Here is a 23,877-nt window from a genome sequence, read left to right on the forward strand (position 1 = left end):
GTAGTTACGCATTGCTATTTTACACATTTTCGGTTTGAAAGAAGATATCAAACAAGGTTTTCGCTGACTTTTAAGCTTTTACTACTCTTTACCATCAGTTAAAATTACATATATACCATTGCATTTTAATCTTTGAACAAGCGCAATGTTTGTCTGTCAAATTGTAAGACAACGCCTTCTAGCGTCTACGTTCAAAAGCCTATTATTGTTTATATGTGGTACAACATGGTGACTAAGAAACGTTCCTCTCTTTTTAAACGGAGCCCTTGCTTCTTGTTGGATTTCTTTGGATCATCCAGTCCAGAGCATATTATTATTTAAATAAAGACAGATCTTAACTTTTCCCACCACTTTATTTTGGTTGATAGGGAAAAAATGGCTTTAAATAAAAAATTATTCAAAAATTTTACTGAAGATTATGAAGCTATTACTTATAGTAATAATCTTATCTAGGTAAAATTGTGTAAAAACTCTATTTTATTATTTTTGTTGCAGTTGCGCCCCTAGCGGTCGTTCTACAAACTTGAAAAAATAATTTCCAGCAATTTCATAGCCCATTTAGTTATAAATATTTTTATCCGTAAACCCTATGTATTAATATCTTCCGAGATACAGCCGAGCTATTACCCTAGTGGGACACCTGGTATAGTCATAGAAGTCAAAAAAATACAAATAAAGGATATATTATATTTATTTTGAAGAAATTCATACAGATGTTATTGGCATTGATTTATTTGAGGTTTCGATGTGTTTCTTCAATTTAGCAAACATAAAAAAGAGTTTTTATATTCCATGAACATTATACAGGGTGAGTCTCAAAATAGAATGTAGAATGAGTCGGAGGATGGGTTAATCAATTGCGACCTTAAAGATTCATTATGTCCCTCCTTGAGTCTCATCATACAGCATGAAACCAATCATACATGTTGTAAGGGGGACAGAATATTTCCCATCCTCCGGACAATATGTTTCTGAGGCTATACAACCCCCCCCCCTGGTTGGGGTTTAGCCTCCATGCCCTTTTACAGTCGAGGAGCTTGTCTCCAACTTAGGTAACAGTGAGGTGGAGACTGGAAGATCTGTCTCCACTTTCTCCACCCTTAATTTGGTCTCTGGCCAGTGGTAGATAGCAAAAAGACAAAACAACCAATGGAGCAATGCATGACCTAACGGATAATTGTACGGGGTAAACCCCGTGAGATGGAAAGTTTCCGGACGACGACTACTGCAGGATAATGCGGAGAGGAGGAAGAAACCATAGAGCACCTGCCGTGCCACTGTCCGACACTAGAATACCGACGCTTAAAAACTTTAGGGCAAGGTTTTTTTGCAGGGACTAGAGGAAGCAGCAGAAGCCAACATCAACGACATCGGGAACTTTGCAAAGAGCTGGAAGCCCTTTAACGCAAAGAAAGAATGAGAGGAAGTTACTATAAATGCGACATATTTTAAAGCTAATAAAGTGTCGACATATTCAATTAAGAGTTGTACTTAGATATAGTATGGGTTATCACTGGATATTTTTCTAAAAAAAAACATGTCCACTGACCGTTTTTTCTCTTGTTAGCGAAATAATTTAGGCAGTTTAATGTCGATTAAAAGCTTGATCTTCATATTTTGTCGATTTCGGCCTCCATTGATGAGAATTTTTTATTTAAAATTTATTAATAATGTGATTAATAAAATACCGTTTATCTCATCAAGGGGGGCGAATTCGACAAAATATCCAGAGATAATTTTTAACTGGCATTAAACGGCCTACCCAATTATATAAGAAAAAAGTCGTGGCGCACATGTTTTTTTTTAAATATTCCAGAGAAAACCCATATGCACGTCCCTGAGACTTATCGATACTTTTCAGCATTAAATAATACGTAGCACTTATAGTAACTTTTACCTCAAAGTTTCATTTGAACTCACTACAACAGTACTTAGAAGGAAAAATTATAATAAATCGAAAGATATTAGATTTAACACCCTGTAGCTACGAACCAAGCGATCGGACCTATGTTATATGAAAAATCTTATTTTTTTTATTTTGAAAAAAAAGTTAGTGTCGCACATGTTTTTTTTGAAGGAACACCCTGTATACGGGAGCTATTATTTTATTTTTTTATAAACAACTGCTGCGTTAAATCCAACGGAAACTATTGTCAGCAGTGGTTTACTATTAAACAAATTTTGCCTAATGGGACAAAAAATGCCTTAACGTTTCGGAAAAATACACAAATTACAAAAGAAAAAATTTTTTTTTATTTAAATATCTATATAAATGCAACAATTCGACGAAACACTTTAGTTTTTGTTAAAACATATACATCTACAAAAACCTTTGACCGGTTCTGTTAAAATGACATTATATAAAAAAAAAAAAACTTTCAAAATAAAAATTTAACTACCTGATAACAATTACTTAATAAGGTAAAACCAAACTTCAAAGTTTCTTTTATAAATTTATTTTTAATTTTTACTTATTTTTAATGTTCTTTAAATCAAAGAAGCGAATTGCTATACATTTATTGTTTAATCATCTGGCTTTAGTGTGATTATCTGACAATATTTGTGCTTACACAATTATTTTCTTCACGACAGCTATAATTATAGGAACGCTTAACTCTATATCAATCAACCGTTAATTAATAATAAACTTTTAAACCTAATCTCAATTTCCAAGCTACCAATTAGTCGGAATCGATTTTCACTCAAATTGCGTTTTTAGTTGTAAAATACAAGACTTTTAGTTCCTCACGCGAACTTATTCTCGCTTTAACGTCAATTTTTTTTAATCCTCAAATTAAGTTACTAGGTTCTAGAGTAGATTTAGTGCTGTCGGTTAACAAGTGTCTAGTAAATCCCTTCGGATTAGATAATTTCGAGGATAATTCTTTCGCTAATCGAGGAGTGTTTTTTTTACCCTAATTTCAAAACACTCTGTGTAATAATTTGAATGTAAATTTTCTCCAAAATATGATTTTACGGTCAGAGCTATGACTCCTGAGCATTTATTTTTTGCAAATTACATTGTCAATACTTGTTTTGGTTAATTTTTAGAGCGAAATTAACTGATAACGATCAATTTGCCAATTTTTTAATTATGAGAATGGTTTTGGTGACTATTGTCGTAATGTCATATTACGTTGCATTGGATACTCTATACTAAATTTAAAAGACGTTAACGATACAGTCCGGGTTTAATAAACATTAATAAACGACAACAGAACTAAGATATTAAAGAAAAACATCTGTAATACTCAAGGATAAAACAGGAAAAAATTTTGCAAAGGAATATCATTAAAGTACTTTGTATTGCCGCCCTTACCTGTTATAACGATCTTCTGTTCGTCCGTTCATAATGGTACATTGGCGGGCGCATATATCATATTGGGTTATGTTTTCCCAAGAAGGATATTCTAACTCCCATACGGCGTTGTTTTTGAAATATGTACGTATTTTGTCGAGGAAGACGATTTCGTCACGACCAATGAGCGTCGAGTATTTGAAATTGAAAACATATTAATTGACGGTAACTCTTGTTTTTTGATTCATTTCATCGACAGATGTGATGAGATTATTATTGTAATTTATTTTTTTTTTTTTTTTATATTAGAAAAATAATGTATTTTAATTTTTTTTTTTTTTTTTTTTTTTTTTTTTTTTTTTTTTTTTTTTTTTTTTTGTATTAATAAATAATATTCTATTTTTGTAAATTTTCGATGTACTGGAAATTCCCGCAAGTTTTGTTAATCTTGAAGCCGCAAAAGAAATTTCGCTCAATAGTGAGAAAAATGTTATAATATCTTTTTAGACGTGTAGAATTACAAAATTTCTTATTTAGTTTTTTTTTTTTTTTTTTTTTTTTTTTTTGATTTTTAAAATATATATCTAAATATTATTTCAAATAAAAAAAAAAAAAAAACATTTTTTGGAAGTAAACCAATATTGAAGAAAGTGTTGTGCCTTCACAGAATTAAATTGCATTAGGAATAGATTTTTCCTTGAAAATTTTTATTTATATAGTTTGTTTAAAGAGTTTAGTTTCGAAAAAAAAGGTAAGACAATTATTATTGGGTTTCAGGTTATATTTGATAACTGTTGTTAATTGATAACATATTACAGGGACACAGTAAAAAGACAAAACATTTAGACTTGTTTAGACCCTTTGAAAGATAAATGTTTGCAATGGATATTAATAAATTCTAGCCAATTTGTACGATGTACAATGCAGGAAATATTTCTGCCTCCTAACGCACTATTCACGTAAAAGAAGATTGGGTATTTGTATTTATAGTAGTTAATGATACATGGAATATATTACTATATTATTGCAATAAAGATGTCTTTATGTTGTATTTTTTTAGAACAGATTTATTATTAAGTTGGCATAGTGTGTTAGTAGGTAGCCATTGGTAGTTATAAAGTATGAAGTCCAGTATTAATAATAGGAATGATCAAAGCTTATATACATTTATTGTGATATTATATTGGTGGAATTTAAGTAGTTAGTTTGGGTTGTTTAATTAACGATTAAGATGGTGCTTATTGTGTATCTATTAAAAAGAACAATGAAAAGTTGAATACCATAGGGGTACGTATGTTATACCACAGAAGAATGTTGCATCAACATTTTTTTGGTTATATACTTGTACTGATATTTGTTTCTTGAACTAAAGAATTTACAGTACCTACTACACAATATAATAATCTGCAGCTACATAAGTAGGTAGCTATTTGTAATTAATATCTAATATAATATCTAACACCAGAAATATTTGTTAATTATCACCTATAACAACTCATATAACCAATATAATAATCGTACTAAGCAATATGTAATTATTTAACAATTGATTTTTTTGAGAACATAAAGAACTGGTACTAAATTCTTTTGAACTATTTATTTTCTAAGTCACAAATAATGGTGGACAAATAGCAAGAAAATTATAACGAAAGACATAATTTAACTTATTTCTCTAATTGGATTTTGGTATTGATCTATTTAGTAGGATATGCAGTTATCAATCATATTTTGAATATTTATATTCAAAATGTTAAGGAACAGCCCAATTACTCTAAAAAAAAAAATATATGGTCAATTCTTTAAAAGAACTTTTTAATCAATAATGATAATATATAATTGTTGTTATAGCAGAACCAGGGGACACATAATTAGGGGAATTAACAACTAATTATTAAAACTTGCCGTTCTCTTAAAAAAGTAGTATTATATGCACTTAAAAAGACTATAAAGGATATATAAGTACGCATAGAAAGAAAGTACTTAAGTATCTATACTACTGATATACTATAAACTATACATATAATGAATACGATACTAACAAGTATACATATACTAGTAATAAAAATAACAGCACATGTCGGCCATTTAAAATAAAAAAGCAGCATAATAATATTCAGTGTATGTATATAAGTAAATTTCTCAAATATTAAAGAAATATGAAATAAACTTGCAACTAAATTTAATTATCAAACATAAACAAATCAAAAATTGTCCAGTGTTATTAAAACTTTATGCAAATATATTATGTTACCTTAATACTTGTCTTTAATCCTACTCTTCTGACATGGCTTTTCAAACTTATCCCCAAATCTCAATTCTTGTTATTAAGAATAATATTTTTTATTTTGTTGATTTTTTAAGCAATATTATTTCAAGTATATTATTCCGAATAATGGAAAACTACTCCATATTGGCATTGAAATTCTTACATCTTCTTGCTCGTTTAAATTTATTTATATCGTGTTATACATAATACTTACATAATATTCAATTAAAAATATTTTTTTAAATCAGTTTTTTAGTGAATATAAAATAGTATATTACAAGCATCATGAGCATATCACTTACTAAATCAGGAAAGTCTATTCTAATGCAATTTAATTCTGTGAAGGCACACACATTTCTTCAATATTTGGTTTACCCTTCCATAAGGCGCAACCGCGTATAACTTGAATAATACTACCAACTATTTCAAGTATAATTTTTTATTTTTTTATTTGGGACACGCTGTATATGTGTTTAAAACATTCTATAATAAAAGTGATCAGGTAACATGGAATATATAACATTTTTCTCACTACAGAGCGAAATTTCTTTGCGGCTTCAAATACAAAACTTGCGGATTTCCATACATCGAAATACAAAATAAGATATTATTTATTAGTGAAATATCAGAATATAGAAGGCCAAACAAAACCTCCTAGAAAATAACTTTAAAATAAATTATTTATTCAAAAACACAAAAAAAAAAAAATAAATAAATTAACAATACAAATCTCAATCACATCTGTCAGTGAAATGAATCAAAAAAACATAGGTTACCGTCAAATTATAGCATTTTTTCAATTTCAAATACTCGACGGCCATTGGTCGTGACGAAATCGACTTCCTCGACAAAATACGGCACGTTTTTTTTTGGGCCAGTCGAATATCCTCTTGGTTTTTCCCAATCTTCTTTAAGGACCAAGCCAAAGTACATTTAATGACACTGGTACTGCTTCGCGACCTCTAAACCCCCTGCAAAGCATTTGCCAAACGTCGAACACGATAGACAGTTCATAGTACTGTATAGTTCACAATAACCACCAAGGCGTCTTCTCACATTGGAAAATACTTTAAAAATATAGTAGAAATAATTGGCAATTTTGGTTGGCAAGTTCATTTCGCTCTTAAAAATTAACCAAGGCATGTATTGACATGATCCAAAAAACAAAATATTCATGGTTCTGATCGTAAAATTATATTTTAGGAAAACTTACACACGAAATTATTGCACAGGGTGTTTTAAAGTTATGGTAAAAAAACAACCCCTCGTATAACGTATTTATTCAAAACTCCACCAACACGGTCGCTATTGTACAACAGAATGACTTTTACTGATAAATTTTAGTAAATGTTAACAATTACTAATAAAAGTCCACAAATTTTATTTAAATACGATATTCTCTCGTCCAATGCATAATTGTTAGCATTTTCTAGTGATGGTTAATATTTACTGGATTCCCGACTTTCACTGTAACATATACCTATATTTATGCAATCTAGATTTTCATTTTGTTTTTAATAACGTTGTTCAAAGGTAATAATATATTACAGTTGAGGGTTGGAACCTTTGGTGTTACACAGCAAAATAAAGATAAAAGAACACTAAAAAAACACTAAATCACAACAATACACCAAAACACTTTTACTTTTACACTGGACGCGCGTTTCGCTAACCATGTTAGCATCATCAGCAGATGATTATAAAATAAAGTACAATCTACAAGTTGAGCGTTTATATACTTCCCAGTAGGTACCGAGTGGGCGTGGCAAAATCTAGCCAACCGAGTCAGAGCCCACTGAGCGTAACAGTTAATTTCCGCCACTAGAGTAGTAGGAACAAAGAACTTGAAGGAATTAGAACGTTGACTCTGTTCATACTATCTTTACATTTATTAATTCTGATGCTTTCATAGGCATCTAATTGCCTGTAATTTGAGACTTGTTTAATTAATTTTAAATTATTAAGATCTATACAATGTTCTTTATCAACAATATGTTCGGCAACGCAAGATTTATCCGGTCTACCATATCTTATCTGAGCTAAATGTTTTTTAAATCTAGTTAATATTGATCTTCTAGTTTGCCCAACATATTTCTGATTACAATCTTTACAAGAAATTTCATAAATACCTGACCTTTCCAGTGGAGTTGTTTTATCCTTTGGATTACCTAATAATTATTGTAATTTATTATTAGCATATACACAAGTTTATAATTGACATTCTTAAAAATTCCTTTTAGACCACGGGATAACTCTATATCAAACGGTATTGAAAAATATTTAGACGTATCTTTCTCCACTTGAAAAGTCGAATTTTCAGAAATCATTAACCTATACCTACGTTTTCTAATTAATTTATCAACTAGTGAAGGAGAATATCCATTACACTCAGCTATTTCAGCTTCTATTTCATATCTTTCGTTGGAAAGTGGGAAACTAAGTAACCTATATATGAACTAAGAAATTTAAACTAGCCATTTTATGTTCAACACTATGATGTGATTCATTAGGAATATATCTGCATGTGGTGGTATTTTTCCTATAGATATCAAATTCCAGGCAATTATTAATATTTCTAATAACTAATACATCTAGAAATGGTAATCTGTCGTTGTTCTCAATTTCATGCGTAAATTTAATGGAAGGAAAACGATTATTTAACTTAGAAATAAAATTATCTATGGTGTCTGAATGTGTGTCAAAAACAGCAAAAATATCATCCACATACCTAAACCATACTCTTGGAAAATACTCTAATTATATATATATCTAATAATATATTTCATTTTTAGGTTCAATGCCTAGGAAGACAAATCATCGAAGCATTATTATTTTTAAGAAATAGACATTTACCACCTTTGTATCATCTTCATTCTGGTAAGTAGAAAAAATATCACAAAGTGTTTTAAAAACATCTTTTGACACTAATTTTTTAATATTTTATCGTTAATGTTAATATTAACCATATTTCTGTGATTTTTAGGAAACGTAATAATCCAGAACGGCGTAGCTCGTCTGGCTGGCCTGGAAAACTCCCTCTTAGGCCTCGTACCAAAAGCGCCCTACGCACCGGAGACTCTAGCTTTTGGCTATTTGCTCTTCGAGATGTCCGCTGGCTATGAACTGCCTTCGCTACCCAGTCAGGCACATCTGCAGCTGGAACTGGAACGGGCTCCTAAAGTGGCTGACGCATTGCAGTTTATATTTCAAAGTCCAAGGTAAAAACCATAAACATACCTTATTAAATTAAATTACAGCTGGATATGTTTGTATACTTTTGAGAATTATCGTATCAACTCCTGTGCATATTAGATATTTTCTTCATTTCAAAGTTCCTATTCGTCCGTAGGTGTATTAGAAAGAAACCATATGAAAAATGATATGAAACCGTATGACCGAGAAAAAGACGACGTCAAAATGGCTGGGGAATGACATTCAATGATGCTTTTGGCGAGATCAATCTCCAAATTTCATTTACTAAAAATTGACATAAAAGTTGTCAAATATTAAGACTAATTATAAAAATTGACGCCGGGAGACACGTATAGCCGCCCATACTAAAATATGTTAATATCTCGAAAACTGCGACTTTGACTGATTTTGATGTTATTACAAATTTTGTTGCAAATGTTATTCCTAATCTTAATTTGAAAACCGCGTTTTGCTAACTACTGTAATTTCGGAGTTACGATTTTTTAAAATTTTTAACCCCCTCCCATCACCCCCACCCCCACCAAAAATTAATGGCCAGATTCTCGGGTGCCACAGTATTTTTGTAAAAATTTGGTTAAAATCGGTTTAGCGGTTTTTGAGTTATCGTGTTACAGACGAACAGACAGACAGACACCATGAAAATATTTTGTATTTAGGCAAAGAATATCTTAATACCCTAGAAGTCTCGTCTCGCATCAAAATCTGACCTGTCGATGGGGCCTCGCTTTGGCGAGCGAGGCCCCAACTTCGTGGGGCCTCAAACTATTCGTGGGGCCTCAAACCTCGCTATTTTGCTCGGAATTGAACGAATAGACGCGCGGCGTTGCCTTGTTTTGTGTGTACTTCTGCGTTTCTTGCGTACTTGTGTTAGCTAGCTAGCTTCTGCGTACTTGTGTTTCTTGAATAGTTTTAAATTATAGTTTTAAATTTCATCTATTGTTATAATCAGTCTTTCCGCTCTCAGTTCTCCGCTCTCCGCTCTCCGCTCTCCGCACTCCGCAGTTTTCACATAATATTATCTATATAATTTCCGTGTTACAGTTTTGGTTACCGTACTCCTCCGGAACGACTTGACCGATTTTGATGAAATTTTATATGTATATTCAGTAGGTCTGAGAATAGGTAGTTATATATTTTTTATACCCTTAAGTGATAAGGGTAGTCCACCCCCATTTTTTTATTTTGTGAAAAAAAAAAAATTATTTGGCATTAAAAAATACAAACAACACTAAATTTTCACTGTTCTACCTTCATCCCCTATTTTTAATAGGGCTGTTTTTTTAATTTTTGTTACCATCTCCGAAACGGCTTGACCGATTTTGATAAAATTTTATATGTATATTCAGTAACGTCTAAGAATAGGTTGTTATCTATTTTATACCCTTAACTGATAAGGGTAGCCCCACCCCTCATTTTTTTTTAGTTTTTGAAGAGAAAAAATGTTTTTATTTTTTTATTTGGCATTAAGAAATACAAACAACCCTAAATTTTTACTGTTCTGCTATCATCCCCTATTTTAATAGGGGTTGTTTTTTATTTTTGTTGCCATCTCCGAAACGGCTTGGCCGATTTTGATGAAATTTTATATGTATATTGAGTAGGTCTGAAAATAGGTTGTTATATATTTTTTATACCCTTAAGTGATAAGGGTAGCCCACCCCCATTTTTTTTATTTTTTAACTAATGGCCAGATTCTCGGGTGCCACAGTATTTTTGCGCCAAATTTGGTTAATATAATGACAGACACCATGAAAATATTTTGTATTTGGGTCATTTATGACCCAAGTAACTCATTTTGAGTGAAATTAAAAAAACTTTTTTTTTGCCGATCCTAATAGCCTACCATACCTATTGGTATGGTCGGCTAAAAATTATTGGTGGGATTTTTATTTCTATTATTTTTGGCATATGTAATTTACAACTTGTGAGAAGATATCAAGAAAAAAAAACATTCTCAAAAAATACAATCCGCAGTAACGAAACAAATTTGTTATGCATTAAAGCATAACAGAGACGCTACATCAAGCTACCATAAAAAATAAAGTTTGACATTACCAGTCTAAATACCATCTACAACAACGTGCAGAATGAGATTGCAAAATGACTAATTTATTAAGTCATTATTGTACTCTATCGACTTTTGTTGTTACCATAATAGCACACTGCAATCTATTATATTGCAGTGACTTTTTCTACACAGGAAAAATTTTTAATGTAATGGAAACAAACAACTTTATATAGTTACAAAAAAAAACCATTTTACATAATTACAGAGGTTTTAATATAATCACAACATACTTTATTTGTAAAAATCTACAAATTACAAAGATACGTTAAAATACATAATCATAACATAAGAAGCTATGATTCTCATTTTACCTTTATTGTAATTTGAAAAAAATATAATTGTTTTTTAAATAATATTATTATACAGGGTCTTTTTGAATGACATTCTTGCCTTATTCTTAGAAACAACTTCATATAAATGTATGTCCTAAACATCATATTTTTTCAGAATACAGGGCGGTTAAATTTTCTAAAAAAAACGTTTTTTAAAAATATATCTGGTGTTATTACAGATATCTTTGTGAATCGTGACACATCATCTATGTAGCAAAAATTTTTAGCATTTTTGATGTACAAACAATTTTATTTATTTCAACCAGTGGAGTGCGTGGTGGGTTTTATAATGAATATTTTTAAAGAATAAACGGTAGCGATGGGAACTATCGAATGAATTAGACTATCGAATGGTTAATGAATGAATGATTTCAACTATCGAATGGTTTTATTCGAATAAAATCATTCATTCATTTGTAAACTAAAGCATATGTGACAACCTCGCAGTGCGACTAAATGGTTATCGTTGAGCCACGTCTATCGAATGCTTTTGATAAATGAAATTTAGTATTCGTTTGATTTTTGTATGCGTCAGTGCATTATTAGTTCTTCCAAATTTTTATAACTTCGCCGTATAAATACTGTGCTATTTTTGCGTTTATTAAAATAGTAGTTATTTTTTAATTTCATTTATTGACGATTGTGTGCATGTGCAGGTGGTCAAAATTTTTTCGATAATTTGTGTGGTTTTCCGTAGTCCGATCTTTCAATTATTTAATTTTATATGGTATATGGTCTATTTTTTAATGGGAAATTTTGGGAAGTAGCAATTTTTAAGAGAGAGGAGATGAACTTTTGAACAATTAATTTTAAAAATACATATTTGTATTTTAGATGTTTTAATAATATGAATTAGTTGAACTTAATAATTATATATAAGTAATGTGGTTAAATAAATGGTTATCGAACTCAAACTATGGGGTGAGAAAATTAAAATGAAAGTTTTACACGTGCCAATTTAAAAAAAAAGTTAACGATGTTGTGTATTTTGTTTAAGGTAATTCTCTTACATGTAGTTTTTTGCGAAGAAATATTTCATTTATTTTTTAAAGTAAATGCCAGTAAAAGTAAATATAATTTTTAAATAGTAATATAAAGCACCTAATATAAATAATTTTGATTTCTAATGTTTTATTTATATTTTCCTTCCATTACACCGCATGCTTAGAAAATTAATAAATGTTTATATTTCATGATTTTAAAATTTGTTGTTAATATAACAAATTAGTTCTGTAATTATTATTATTTAATAAACCAACGTTGCCAAAAAATTTAGAGACTATATTATTTTTAAATAGGATCTAATATAAATAATTTTGACAACTAATTTGTTGTTTATATTTTGCTACTACTTAAAAAAAATATTTATATTAAATGATTTTAAATTTTGTTGTTAATAGGTATAACAAATTATTACTGTTATTATTATTTATTAAACCAGTATTTGCTTAAAAACATTAAAAATCATTTTCCTACATCCAAAATAACAAGTATTATTGCAATGTAACACAGAATATTAAAAAAAAATGCAGAATATATAGACATACTATCCCTAACTAACTAAAGCCAAACAATAATATTCTTTGCTAATATCAACTAATACCAAAATATGGCAACAGCGCCCTTCATAATGTATTTTCTGTGTAAATACCAGCACCTTAATGAAAAAAATAATGTATCCAAAGATGCCGGCTTCTTGCATAGCATTGCCACCGACTGCTGTCACAAACTTACAATTAATTTTAAAAATACATATTTGTATTTTAGATGTTTTAATAATGTGAATTAGTTGAACTTTTAATAACTATATATAAGTAATGTGGTTAAATAAATGGTTATCGAACTCAAACTATGGGGTGAGAAAATTAAAATGAAAGTTTTACACGTGCCAATTTAAAAAAAAAAGTTAACGATGTTTGTATTTTGTTTATGGTAATTCTCTTACATGTAGTTTTTTGCGAAGAAATATTTCATTTATTTTTTAAAGTAAATGCCAGTAAAAGTAAATATAATTTTTAAATAGTAATATAAAGCACCTAATATAAATAATTTTGATTTCTAATTTTTTATTTATATTTTCCTTCCATTACACCGCATGCTTAGAAAATTAATAAATGTTTATATTTCATGATTTTAAAATTTGTTGTTATTATAACAAATTAGTTCTGTAATTATTATTATTTAATAAACCAACGTTGCCAAAAAATTTAGAGACTATATTATTTTTAAATAGGATCAAATATAAATAGTTTTGACATCTAATTTGTTGTTTATATTTTGCTACTACTTAAAAAAAATATTTATATTAAATGATTTTAAATTTTGTTGTTAATAAGTATAACAAATTATTACTGTTATTATTATTTATTAAACCAGTCTTTGCTTAAAAACATTAAAAATCATTTTCCTACATCCAAAATAACAAGTATTATTGCAATGTAACAACAGAATATTAATAAAAAAAAATGCAGAATATATAGACATACTATCCCTAACTAACTAAAGCCAAACAATAATATTCTTTGCTAATATCAACTAATACCAAAATATGGCAACAGCGCCCTTCATAATGTATTTTCTGTGTAAATACCAGCACCTTAATGAAAAAAATAATGTATCCAAAGATGCCGGCTTCTTGCATAGCATTGCCACCGACCGCTGTCACAAACTTACAATTAATTTTAAAAATACATATTTGTATTTTAGATGTTTTAATAATGTGAATTAGTTGAACTTTTAATAACTATATATAAGTAATGTGGTTAAATAAATGGTTATCGAACTCAAACTATGGGGTGAGAAAATTAAAATGAAAGTTTTACACGTGCCAATTTAAAAAAAAAGTTAACGATGTTTGTATTTTGTTTATGGTAATTCTCTTACATGTAGTTTTTATGAAGAAATATTTCATTTATTTTTAAAGTAAATGCCAGTAAAGTAAATATAATTTTAAATAGTAATATAAAGCACCTAATATAAATAATTTTGATTTCTAATTTTTATTTATATTTTTCCTTCCATTACACCGCATGCTTAGAAAATTAATAAATGTTTATATTTTCATGATTTTAAAATTTGTTGTTATTATAACAAATTAGTTCTGTAATTATTATTATTTAATAAACCAACGTTGCCAAAAAATTTAGAGACTATATTATTTTTAAATAGGATCAAATATAAATAGTTTTGACATCTAATTTGTTGTTTATATTTTGCTACTACTTAAAAAAAATATTTATATTAAATGATTTTAAATTTTGTTGCTAATAAGTATAACAAATTATTACTGTTATTATTATTTATTAAACCAGTCTTTGCTTAAAAACATTAAAAATCATTTTCCTACATCCAAAATAACAAGTATTATTGCAATGTAACAACAGAATATTAATAAAAAAAATGCAGAATATATAGACATACTATCCCTAACTAACTAAAGCCAAACAATAATATTCTTTGCGTAACTATCAACTAATACCAAAATATGGCAACAGCGCCCTTCATAATGTATTTTCTGTGTAAATACCAGCACCTTAATGAAAAAAATAATGTATCCAAAGATGCCGGCTTCTTTCATAGCATTGCCACCGACCGCTGTCGGGTTTCTCGGAAGGAAACCTACGTCGCCGGGCAACAACTAAAATTCAGTTAATATTTTATTATAATCGATCCTGACGAATAAATGAATTTCATAAATGAATGAATTTTAAAAATGAATGGTTTTTGCTGCCGAATTAATAGAATACAATATTTCAAGGCAGATGACGGATCTATTCGATAATTTTTATTCGAATAGTTTTCAACGAATGTTTTCTTACTAACTATCGAATTATTCGAATGAATTGCAACTATCGAATGTTTCGATAGTATTCATTCGATAGTTCCCACTACTAATAAACGGTACGATACTGACTTCTCTTGAAATAAACATTATTTACAAAACCTTCATTCATTTCTAAACAATGTTCATTTTCTTTTTTTTGTCCAACGCATGGTTATTACTGAAAAAAATTAAATCATTTTTCTTCAGATGAGATTTGGTTTGAAACTTTTACTTTTTTATATCAGATTTATTACGTAAAAACTTTATTTTAATTTTAGCACCCTGTATCACAAAAGTTAAGATATTTAGGACATGTATTCACATAAAGTTTTTTCTTAGAAATATTATAAAGTTATTAAGGAATACCTTTCTATAATTTTAATATTATTGGTTAATTTATTTTAATATCAAATAACTAAACAATACAATAAAATAAATTCGAAACATAAATCTTTATAAAGTATATTTCGATTAATAAATAAATAGAAAGAGTAGAAATAAAGAGGTCAAAAATACTAAAAATAGAACATTGTTTTTAGTGAAGTACTTGAATTATTATAATCTTCTTTCCTCTTACTACTTACTACTTGTCACTACTCTCTTTCGTCTTACTACTTGTCAAAAGCATGTGACAGCACTAACTTTTATTTTTGTCATTGTGCCAGACATTTGAAATCCTCATAAGGGCAACTTACACTCTTTGTTTGATTATTAAAAAAGCAGTTTATGCAAAATGTCTTACAAAACAGATTTGTATAAACTTTAGGTTGAGATTAATATAAGATTTAAAACAGAAAAGTTGAGCACCATCTTCTACTTTTTCGTTTACTTTTTACTGTTTATTTTTTTTTATAATAAGTACACAGTAATGTACTTTAAAAATTGATATATGTTTCAAATAACAAATTACTATACACGGTAAGTCTTAAATAATTGCAAATATTTTTAGGGGTACTATATTTCGACCCCAGAATTATGTATATTGATGATGCATTAAGTTTATGAGATTCTTTTTCTCGAAAAAAAATCAAAATTGTTCGAATTTTTTTTTTAACTTTTAGTAACTTTAAAACATATTTTTTATAATTTTCAAAGTAAAATATCTCGGTTATTTTGGACTTATTTAAAAAAGGTAAAGAGAAAATATCTTTTTTTTCGCGAAAACTACCAGACCTGAAAATATTTACACTTATTTAAGACTCACCTTCTATAACAATTTAGGAATTGATTATTTTAGAATACCTACATTGGAAGAACTGGTGAGATGCGATTTATTCAGAGGCGTAGAATTAAGGGAACTGAGAGGGGCCACTATAGTTCAAACAGTGTCTTCGCCCGAAGTTTTGCAACTTTTGGATGTCGTAAGAAGCCCCTCTTTACCAAGTCCACTTCTAAGGCGGTGAGTTACATATCTATTATATATTTTTAAGTTTTATGTAAGTGTTATCTGTAGAATGTTTGTAGAGTATATGTATACCTGCATGATCATTTTTGTTTCATTTCTTTTTCACTTTTTACTTCTTAATCTCTAATATTTTTTTTCTTAGTCTTTAATAAACTAATAATAATTTTAATAATTAAGTTGATATACAGATAAATATACAGATTTTTTTATAATTATATCTACACGGAGCGGCACAAAAAACGGATATCTTAAAATTTTCATATATTTTAAAGTTCAGCATATTTAATTCTAATGAATATCTAAGATGTCAATATTGCATGAGTATATGATGATAAATGAGGTCTAAATTATACAAAAACTTGGAGAGATAGGTAAAAAATGGTATAATAATATTTGATAAACAATAAAATTGTAGATCTAATTCACTAAAATATACAAGGCGTTCCATTTAAATTAAACAAGTTATTGTTGTTTAAACCTAATAATTTTTTAATATAAAATTTTAGACACTCTGAATAAGGTAGTATTATTTTTATTATTGCAACACCAAATTTACTAAATAGAAAAATTTAAGTTCAATATTTGGTTTTAAAAACTTAATACGCCTAGAAAATTGAAGTATTAACATTTTTTTTGTTGTATTTTTACAAAATCGTAAATATTTCAAAAAGGTAAGATTAACTTGCAGTAAACCTTAATCAAATTTACCTTTATTTTAATCTTAGAAACTAAAATTTTATTACTAAACAGGGTGTTCCATTTAAAAAATACAATTTTGATATTTTTTTACCTGCGACACTCTGTACCCTTTTTGTATAATAAACAGATAAGTACTTATTTTTAATTTAAAAAGAGAATAAAAAGTCAAAATATTTTGCTAATATATTCCTTAAAAAATAATGAAAATCGGCCAACTAAAACAAAATATATTAAATTTTTAAAACACACGAAAATTTTAAAATAATTGTTTTCGTACCGATCAGTGCATAGAGCAACTATTTTTTGATATTAAAATATTAATTAAATTAATTAATTTTAAACGCATTCTTATATAGATCACTTTTTTACTCCGCCTTTTATTAATGAATTTGCATATTTGTTTAGGAGAATAACCCAGTATGGCTATAGTTTTAAAGATCCATAAAAATGGGTAATTACAGCCTAAAAAATAAATACCAAGCTATTAAAAGGTTAATGTAGAATTTTCGTTAAATGCCTTTTTGATATATATTAGCAAAAGTTAATTAATAATAAATTAAAATAGTCTTAAAATATATTTTTTTAATTATTTTTTATTATTCCTCTTATTTTTTTTTCTATTTTTATAATTTCTGTTTTTCTTTTCTTTTGTTTCTTTGCTAAAATTTATTTTAGATTAATTCATATAAATAGTTTTTTACATAGAATTATTAATTATAAAAATATTTCCTTTGAGTAATTTATATTTATTTTGATTTTTTTAATACAAAAATATATAATTTTGTTCTATTTAGTTCAAGTCGACGTTATTCTGAAGATATAAATGCATGGTGAAAACAAACTGGTAATGTAGTAAAACACTAAAAAGTAAAGCTAAAATATGCTTAAAAATAATTTGTTGATAATTATACTGTTACAATTTGTTTTCTTTATATTTTTTAGATAATCTAGTAATATATCGTGTAGTGAATAGTGATTCCTCTGAATCAAATACTCTATTAAAATTTAAGTGATGCAGGCGTATTGTATATGATTTTATATTTCAATTTGTTTATTTATTACCTATTATAGCTTACCTACCATTATTATTTAATATTGACAAAATGTTTTTAATGACAGTGTTCTAATAGATCCATATTAAACATATCCAAGAAATAAAGATATATTGAAATATATAATCATAACATAGAGTGTTACGATTCTCATTTTGTCATTTTCTTTAATTTGAAGAAAAATATGTTTCACTATTTTTTTAAACAATTTTATATATAATTTTAATATCACCGGTTCATTTATTTTAGTGCCAAATAACTAAACATACAAAAAAATTAATTTGTAATAACAAATAAATATACAACAATACAATAAAATAAATTTGAAACATAACGGACAAAGAAAGCACTTTTGTCAATAAGTCAATTGTATCTAACTTAACTTATTGTTACGTTTTTTGTCGGTTCCCTGTGGATAGAAAGTCACAATTTATTTACACTAAGTAACAAACAATAACGATTAAAAGACTTAAAGAACTATATACAAACTATTTATAACTATTTATCTAGAAAGAATTTATTTTAAATTTAGCACGGCAACTGTACTCGTCTATTTATTTATTTTTCCTCAGGCCCCAGCCGTCGGCTTATATACCCACAGCTAAAGAGTTCTCGAATAATCCGTAGCCGCCGAGATTCTTCCATTCATCCTTGAACGGCACCAGGCGTATTATTAGTCAGCTTAGACCGGGTTCACACGGGTCCTCGGCACTGCCCCCTTCTTAGATTCATGCTCGTCCCGAGATGTATACGGTGAATGAAGGTATTTGCAAAGCTGGCCCCTGGTACATTGAGAAGTCTGGTAGAAATAGGCAGTCTACAGTTTTCTCTCCCAATCTCAGCTTTGGGTTGTAGCAGCAAACGAGGATCTCGATACTCGTAAATCTAAACATGACTTCAATCATGTTCCGGATTGTACGCCAACTCAAAACATCGAGTCCAGCTTCGGAATGGCTAATCGTGTAATGTTGTTGTTTAGGAGGGCTTCTCTCAGTCTACAGTTAGGGCCTTCCATAGGTTGAGATAAGTTTCGGCTTATTCGGTGACCATTTTCTTGGTGACCAGGTAGAAGATGTGTCTTGCTTGACTATGCGCATCGTCGGTTAGCCTCAAGACGCTTCCAACCTCTGAATCCTGTCGGCGTAGTTCTCCGACACGCCCAAACTTTCATTGAACGTCGTAGCTATTTTCTCTGGACATTGCAAATCTCTCGACCACACAGTGAGCAAGCGAATAATCAGGAGGCAATGGAAAAGAGGTCCTGTTGTTCTTCTTCAGTCACGCCATAGCGAGCCTTCCTACCGCTGTTATAACGGGCCATGAAGTCGTCAAAAGACATCTCCGAATTAGGGGATCAAAGCTACAGATTCTCACGGTCCCAGCACGATCTTCTATTTCGCCTTGGTAGGGCTCAAACGATTGAAATGGACGATCCTTGGTTTTCCTTTGGCAATTTCCTGATACGGTATACGACGTCATTAATCCTATCCATGACTTCGTATGCTCTTCCCACGAGGATTGTAGCTTCGGAGATAATCCACGTCGTCTGCGAGTTGTATAGCCACGCCAAATTCCCTGGTTGGTATCCTCCAGGCTCAGCTTGAATGTCGTAGTGCTCCTTCATTCGGTCACTAGCGCTTTGAATATTTAGACGGACTCGCTGATGGATGTCATCCATCCTTGTACGTAGTCTATGGATATAATCTTATCCAGCGACATCTTCTCCCGGTCGGCAACCAAACTTCAGATCACAAGGTAGGCGCACTTCCCGTCCCATAACGATGCTGGCTGGAGGTTGCCATGTGGATTCTTGGACGGATGAACCGTAGGTCGGGCCTGTATGAGGAAAAAGATAAATAGACGAATACTGTTACCGCGCTAAATTTAAAATAAATTATTTCTAGATAAATAAATAGTTATAAATAGTTTGTATATAGTTCTTTAAGTATTTTAATCGTTATTGTTTGTTACTTAGTGTAAATAAATTGTGTTTAAATGAATTGTGACTTTCTATCCACGCGGAACCGACGAAAAACGTAACAAATGGTGTCAGGTGTATTAGTCAGCTTAGACCGGGTTCACACGGGTCCGCAACATTATTTGATTCCAAAAATACGTAGTAGTTCTATGTCCACGGAATATTGGGACACCCTGTGTTTTAAGTATTACATATAAAATCAATTCTTGCGCCTGCATTACTTCTTCTTTGTAGATCATGTTGTAGTATTGTACAGGTAAAATATATATGTACTCTATCCTCTGTGTGTGTTACTAGGTGTCTTCTTTCATCCCCTAATTTTAGGCGAACGATTTTTTTAGACAAGAAACCGTAGTGGTTATAGAAGATTGTAGCAAGAGGGCGCTAGAAGACATTGCCGAAGAGGACGACAGTGAAATTAGCGATAGTTGTAGCGTAGAGGAAGATATCAGTCGTAACGCTAGGTAGTAGCTATTAGGATAACTAGAATCGGAGTAGTTACTAGAGTTTTTTAATATTCCCTGTGTTCCAAATTAGTGGAATAAGGTATGTTGACTCAGGCAGACTATATACTCTACATTTTTCTTTCATAACCAAGAAATATTATATACGAGTTTTTATCTTATTCAATAAATCATTTCATTATGTACAGGGTATTTCTTTGGGCTGCAGCATACCTAATTTCAAAAACTACGTTTTATTGTATCAGAATGGCATTGCTAAATTATTTATTTTCTATAATAGCTGTGCTATTTCTTAAAATAGACAGTACTATATTAAAAATTATTTATTTTTCTTCTGCAAATACACACAAAAGAAGTACATAACTAATAGTAGATTAACATTAATTTATTTTGACACCAACAAATCTATTATTATTAGAGGTGTTGAAAAAGTAGAAACTAACTATCCGTTACTCGACTACTCGTTACTTTATTGATACCCGAAGTAAGGTTGACAGCAGTTGACAAAATTGACAGCAGTACCAAAATCAGTACAAAGTAATCATATTAATCAAAGTAACGAATATTTGAAATGATTACTTAGTAGTCGAGTAACGATTAGTAACGAGTAATCAAAAATAACGAAAATAAACATCAGTGATGTCTTTAAAAGATGGCATAGTTATTATGTACATATTTTAACTTGTTTTTTTTTATGAAACCCTACTAAAATTTAGCCCTTTTTTGGCAGAAAATAGTACCTTATTCATCATGCTAAATACAAAATAAAGTATATTAAAATCTATAAATATAATAAAAGTATTTTTATAGCGTCCATTTCAGCAATAAGATTAGATGCTAGATAGGTCTTAACAGTTTTATTATATCAAATAACATGTATTTTAACCAAAAACTTGTAATGTTTAAAAGAAGTATTTAGGCAATCAAAATATAATTTTAGGAAAACCAACTCTAACCGTATATCTAAAATAGAAATAAATTCGTACAAAATCAGAGTAAATAACAATCAAATTAAATATTAAAATTTTTAGACAAAATTGAGAACTAAAATTTCCGCCTTTCTATAACCTGGACAAAAAATTAAATAACTCGCAATTATAATGTAAATACTTAACAAAACTAGTGCAATTTTCTATACATTGCCAGAAATATTTTTCTAGGTTACCTCTATATTAAATATATTTAATTATATACAGTGTGTTATATTTAAGATAAAAATATTATATTTTTATTATTTGGACTAACAAAAATTTGATTTTTTACAACCATACAATGATTGCTGTATACAGGTTGAGATATAATTTTTATTTTAATATTGTAACTGAATTTTTAATTGGGATCTTAAAAAAATGTTTGTTCCAACTCGCCGCAGAACCGTCACCGAACGATCACGCTCGTGCGCAGTAATTCAAATGTGTTCCAACCGAGATTTGACGGTTATCGGACGATCCTATTTGCGTACCAACCTACCTTGGGATCGTTTAGTTACGATTTCAGAACGGTAATTTCGGTACATATGGTCCAAATTGAGAACTGATTGGGTTGACTTGCGCATTAAAGCATATTGGCAGGGATTTTCGATTTTTAACAGCTGATTCTGGTCCGGCGTCCGGCTGATGCTTCTGTCTTGGTTATTTTTTACGAATTCGAATAAGTGTGCGTTATACTTTTGCTTGTGAGTTTGTGTGGAGTAAAGCTTGATTTTCATGCATCCGTTGTCCGACGATACGATGATACGATATTAATTTTATTGGTTGAATTTAAAGGCTTCGGTTGGTTAGAAACGGTTAACCAATCGAAGCCTTTAAATACAACCAATGAGATCAATATCGTAAGAAAGATGTTTGTCGATCTATTGCTGCACTTAGTAGAGTTTGTAGTGGTGTGTTTGTGATTTTCTTAACTTGGCCTATCCATTTAACAGGTTTATTAAGGATTCCTACTCTATTATTATTGTAGTACACCTTATCTAGGCAAAATTGTGTAAAAACTCCATTTTCTTATTTTTTGTTGCAGTTGCGCCCCCTAGCAGTCGTTCTACAAACTTGAAAATAATTTCCAGCAATTTCTCATTTCTTAGCCTCTTTAGTTATAAATATTTTTTTTCGTAGCCCCTACGGCTAATACTTTCCGAGATACAGTCGAAAGCTATTCTTACTGCGACACCCTGTACACTTTCATAATTATCTATAGATAATAATTAAGGATGAGTGACGATGGTATGACTGATTTCTTTACCTCCACTTCAGATAGTGACAATTTGGAGTTGCTGCCTAGCGAAAGGGTGAAAAATGAACAATATTTAAATAAGCTTTAATCGTATAGGTAAGTGAGTTAGTGAGTATCCAGTTGAAACAACACCTACCAACAATTGCTGGATTCGGATTCTCCATTTCAAGAATAATAATTATTATTATTGCAAATTGCAAACAAAAATAATAGGGTTATGTTATAAAATTCTAAACAAAAACAAAAAACCGATCGATACACGCACGCTTGACACTTTTGACAGTCCCGAAAACAATCCACGAAGCGTCCCAACGTTGATACTTTTTGCACCGTCACGAAACTATTCGAAGTCCGCGCATGTTAACAAAGTGCAAGAAAACCGATTCGGGTACGATTTCGAAACGATTCCGAAATGCTGGTTGGAACAAACCTATAGTTGGCTGTTTTGATTTTGTTCGTTTGGTGGCAATAAATATAAGAAATTCCAATATTTATCTGCTCATATCGCTAACGTCAAAATAAACAAAAAGTTAAATAGTTTAATTTTTTGACAATATTTAAATTTGTTTTACATAATATTGTTAACCGTTGTTTATGCAAACACAAGTAACCAATTATTTTCAATTGTCTATTCGAGAAAACTTTAGTTTTAGTTTCGACAAATAAATAAAAAGAGACTGACAAATCTCATGGTAAAGAGTGGGACCGCGTTCCCGTAGCGCAACTCAGAATAACAATTTTGAAACCAATTAGCAGGATCATGGCAGGACATACGTCTTTATTGCTATCTTTCTTTCTTTATATGAAAAAGAAAGAGATAGGTATAAAACGTATCGTAAGACATTATCGCACATTCTGGCTGGGGGAAAATTTAAATTAGCCATTATTAGTAGTATTATTTCATTCTGAAACTGAAAATTTTCACTTAAACTGATTTATTCCCTATACCACGTAAAGGGAATGTGGTGTAGGGAATAAATCAGTTTAAGTGAAAATTTCCAGTTTCTTTCAGAACGAAAGAATACTACTATTATAAGGGAAATTACAAAA

At 29.7% G+C, this 23,877-nt stretch overlaps 1 protein-coding gene across 1 annotated transcript in view; it reads left to right on the top strand.

Annotated features, from left to right (window-relative positions):
• Window positions 1-21,967, top strand: part of LOC115888120 (slowpoke-binding protein-like) — a 22,441-nt gene extending 474 nt beyond the window's left edge. Inside the window, exons 2-5 of the mRNA XM_030907706.1 lie at window positions 8,357-8,441; window positions 8,548-8,782; window positions 16,238-16,399; window positions 20,476-21,967. Of these exons, the coding sequence (XP_030763566.1) occupies window positions 8,357-8,441; window positions 8,548-8,782; window positions 16,238-16,399; window positions 20,476-20,602 (609 nt within the window). The 3' untranslated portion in view covers window positions 20,603-21,967. The remainder of the gene's footprint in view (window positions 1-8,356; window positions 8,442-8,547; window positions 8,783-16,237; window positions 16,400-20,475) is intronic.
• The last annotated feature ends 1,910 nt before the right edge of the window (window positions 21,968-23,877 follow it).

The sequence above is a fragment of the Sitophilus oryzae genome, unplaced genomic scaffold, assembly GCF_002938485.1.
Source record: "Sitophilus oryzae breed Bouriz unplaced genomic scaffold, Soryzae_2.0 scaffold_1167_pilon_pilon, whole genome shotgun sequence".
NCBI lineage: Eukaryota > Metazoa > Arthropoda > Insecta > Coleoptera > Curculionidae > Sitophilus > Sitophilus oryzae.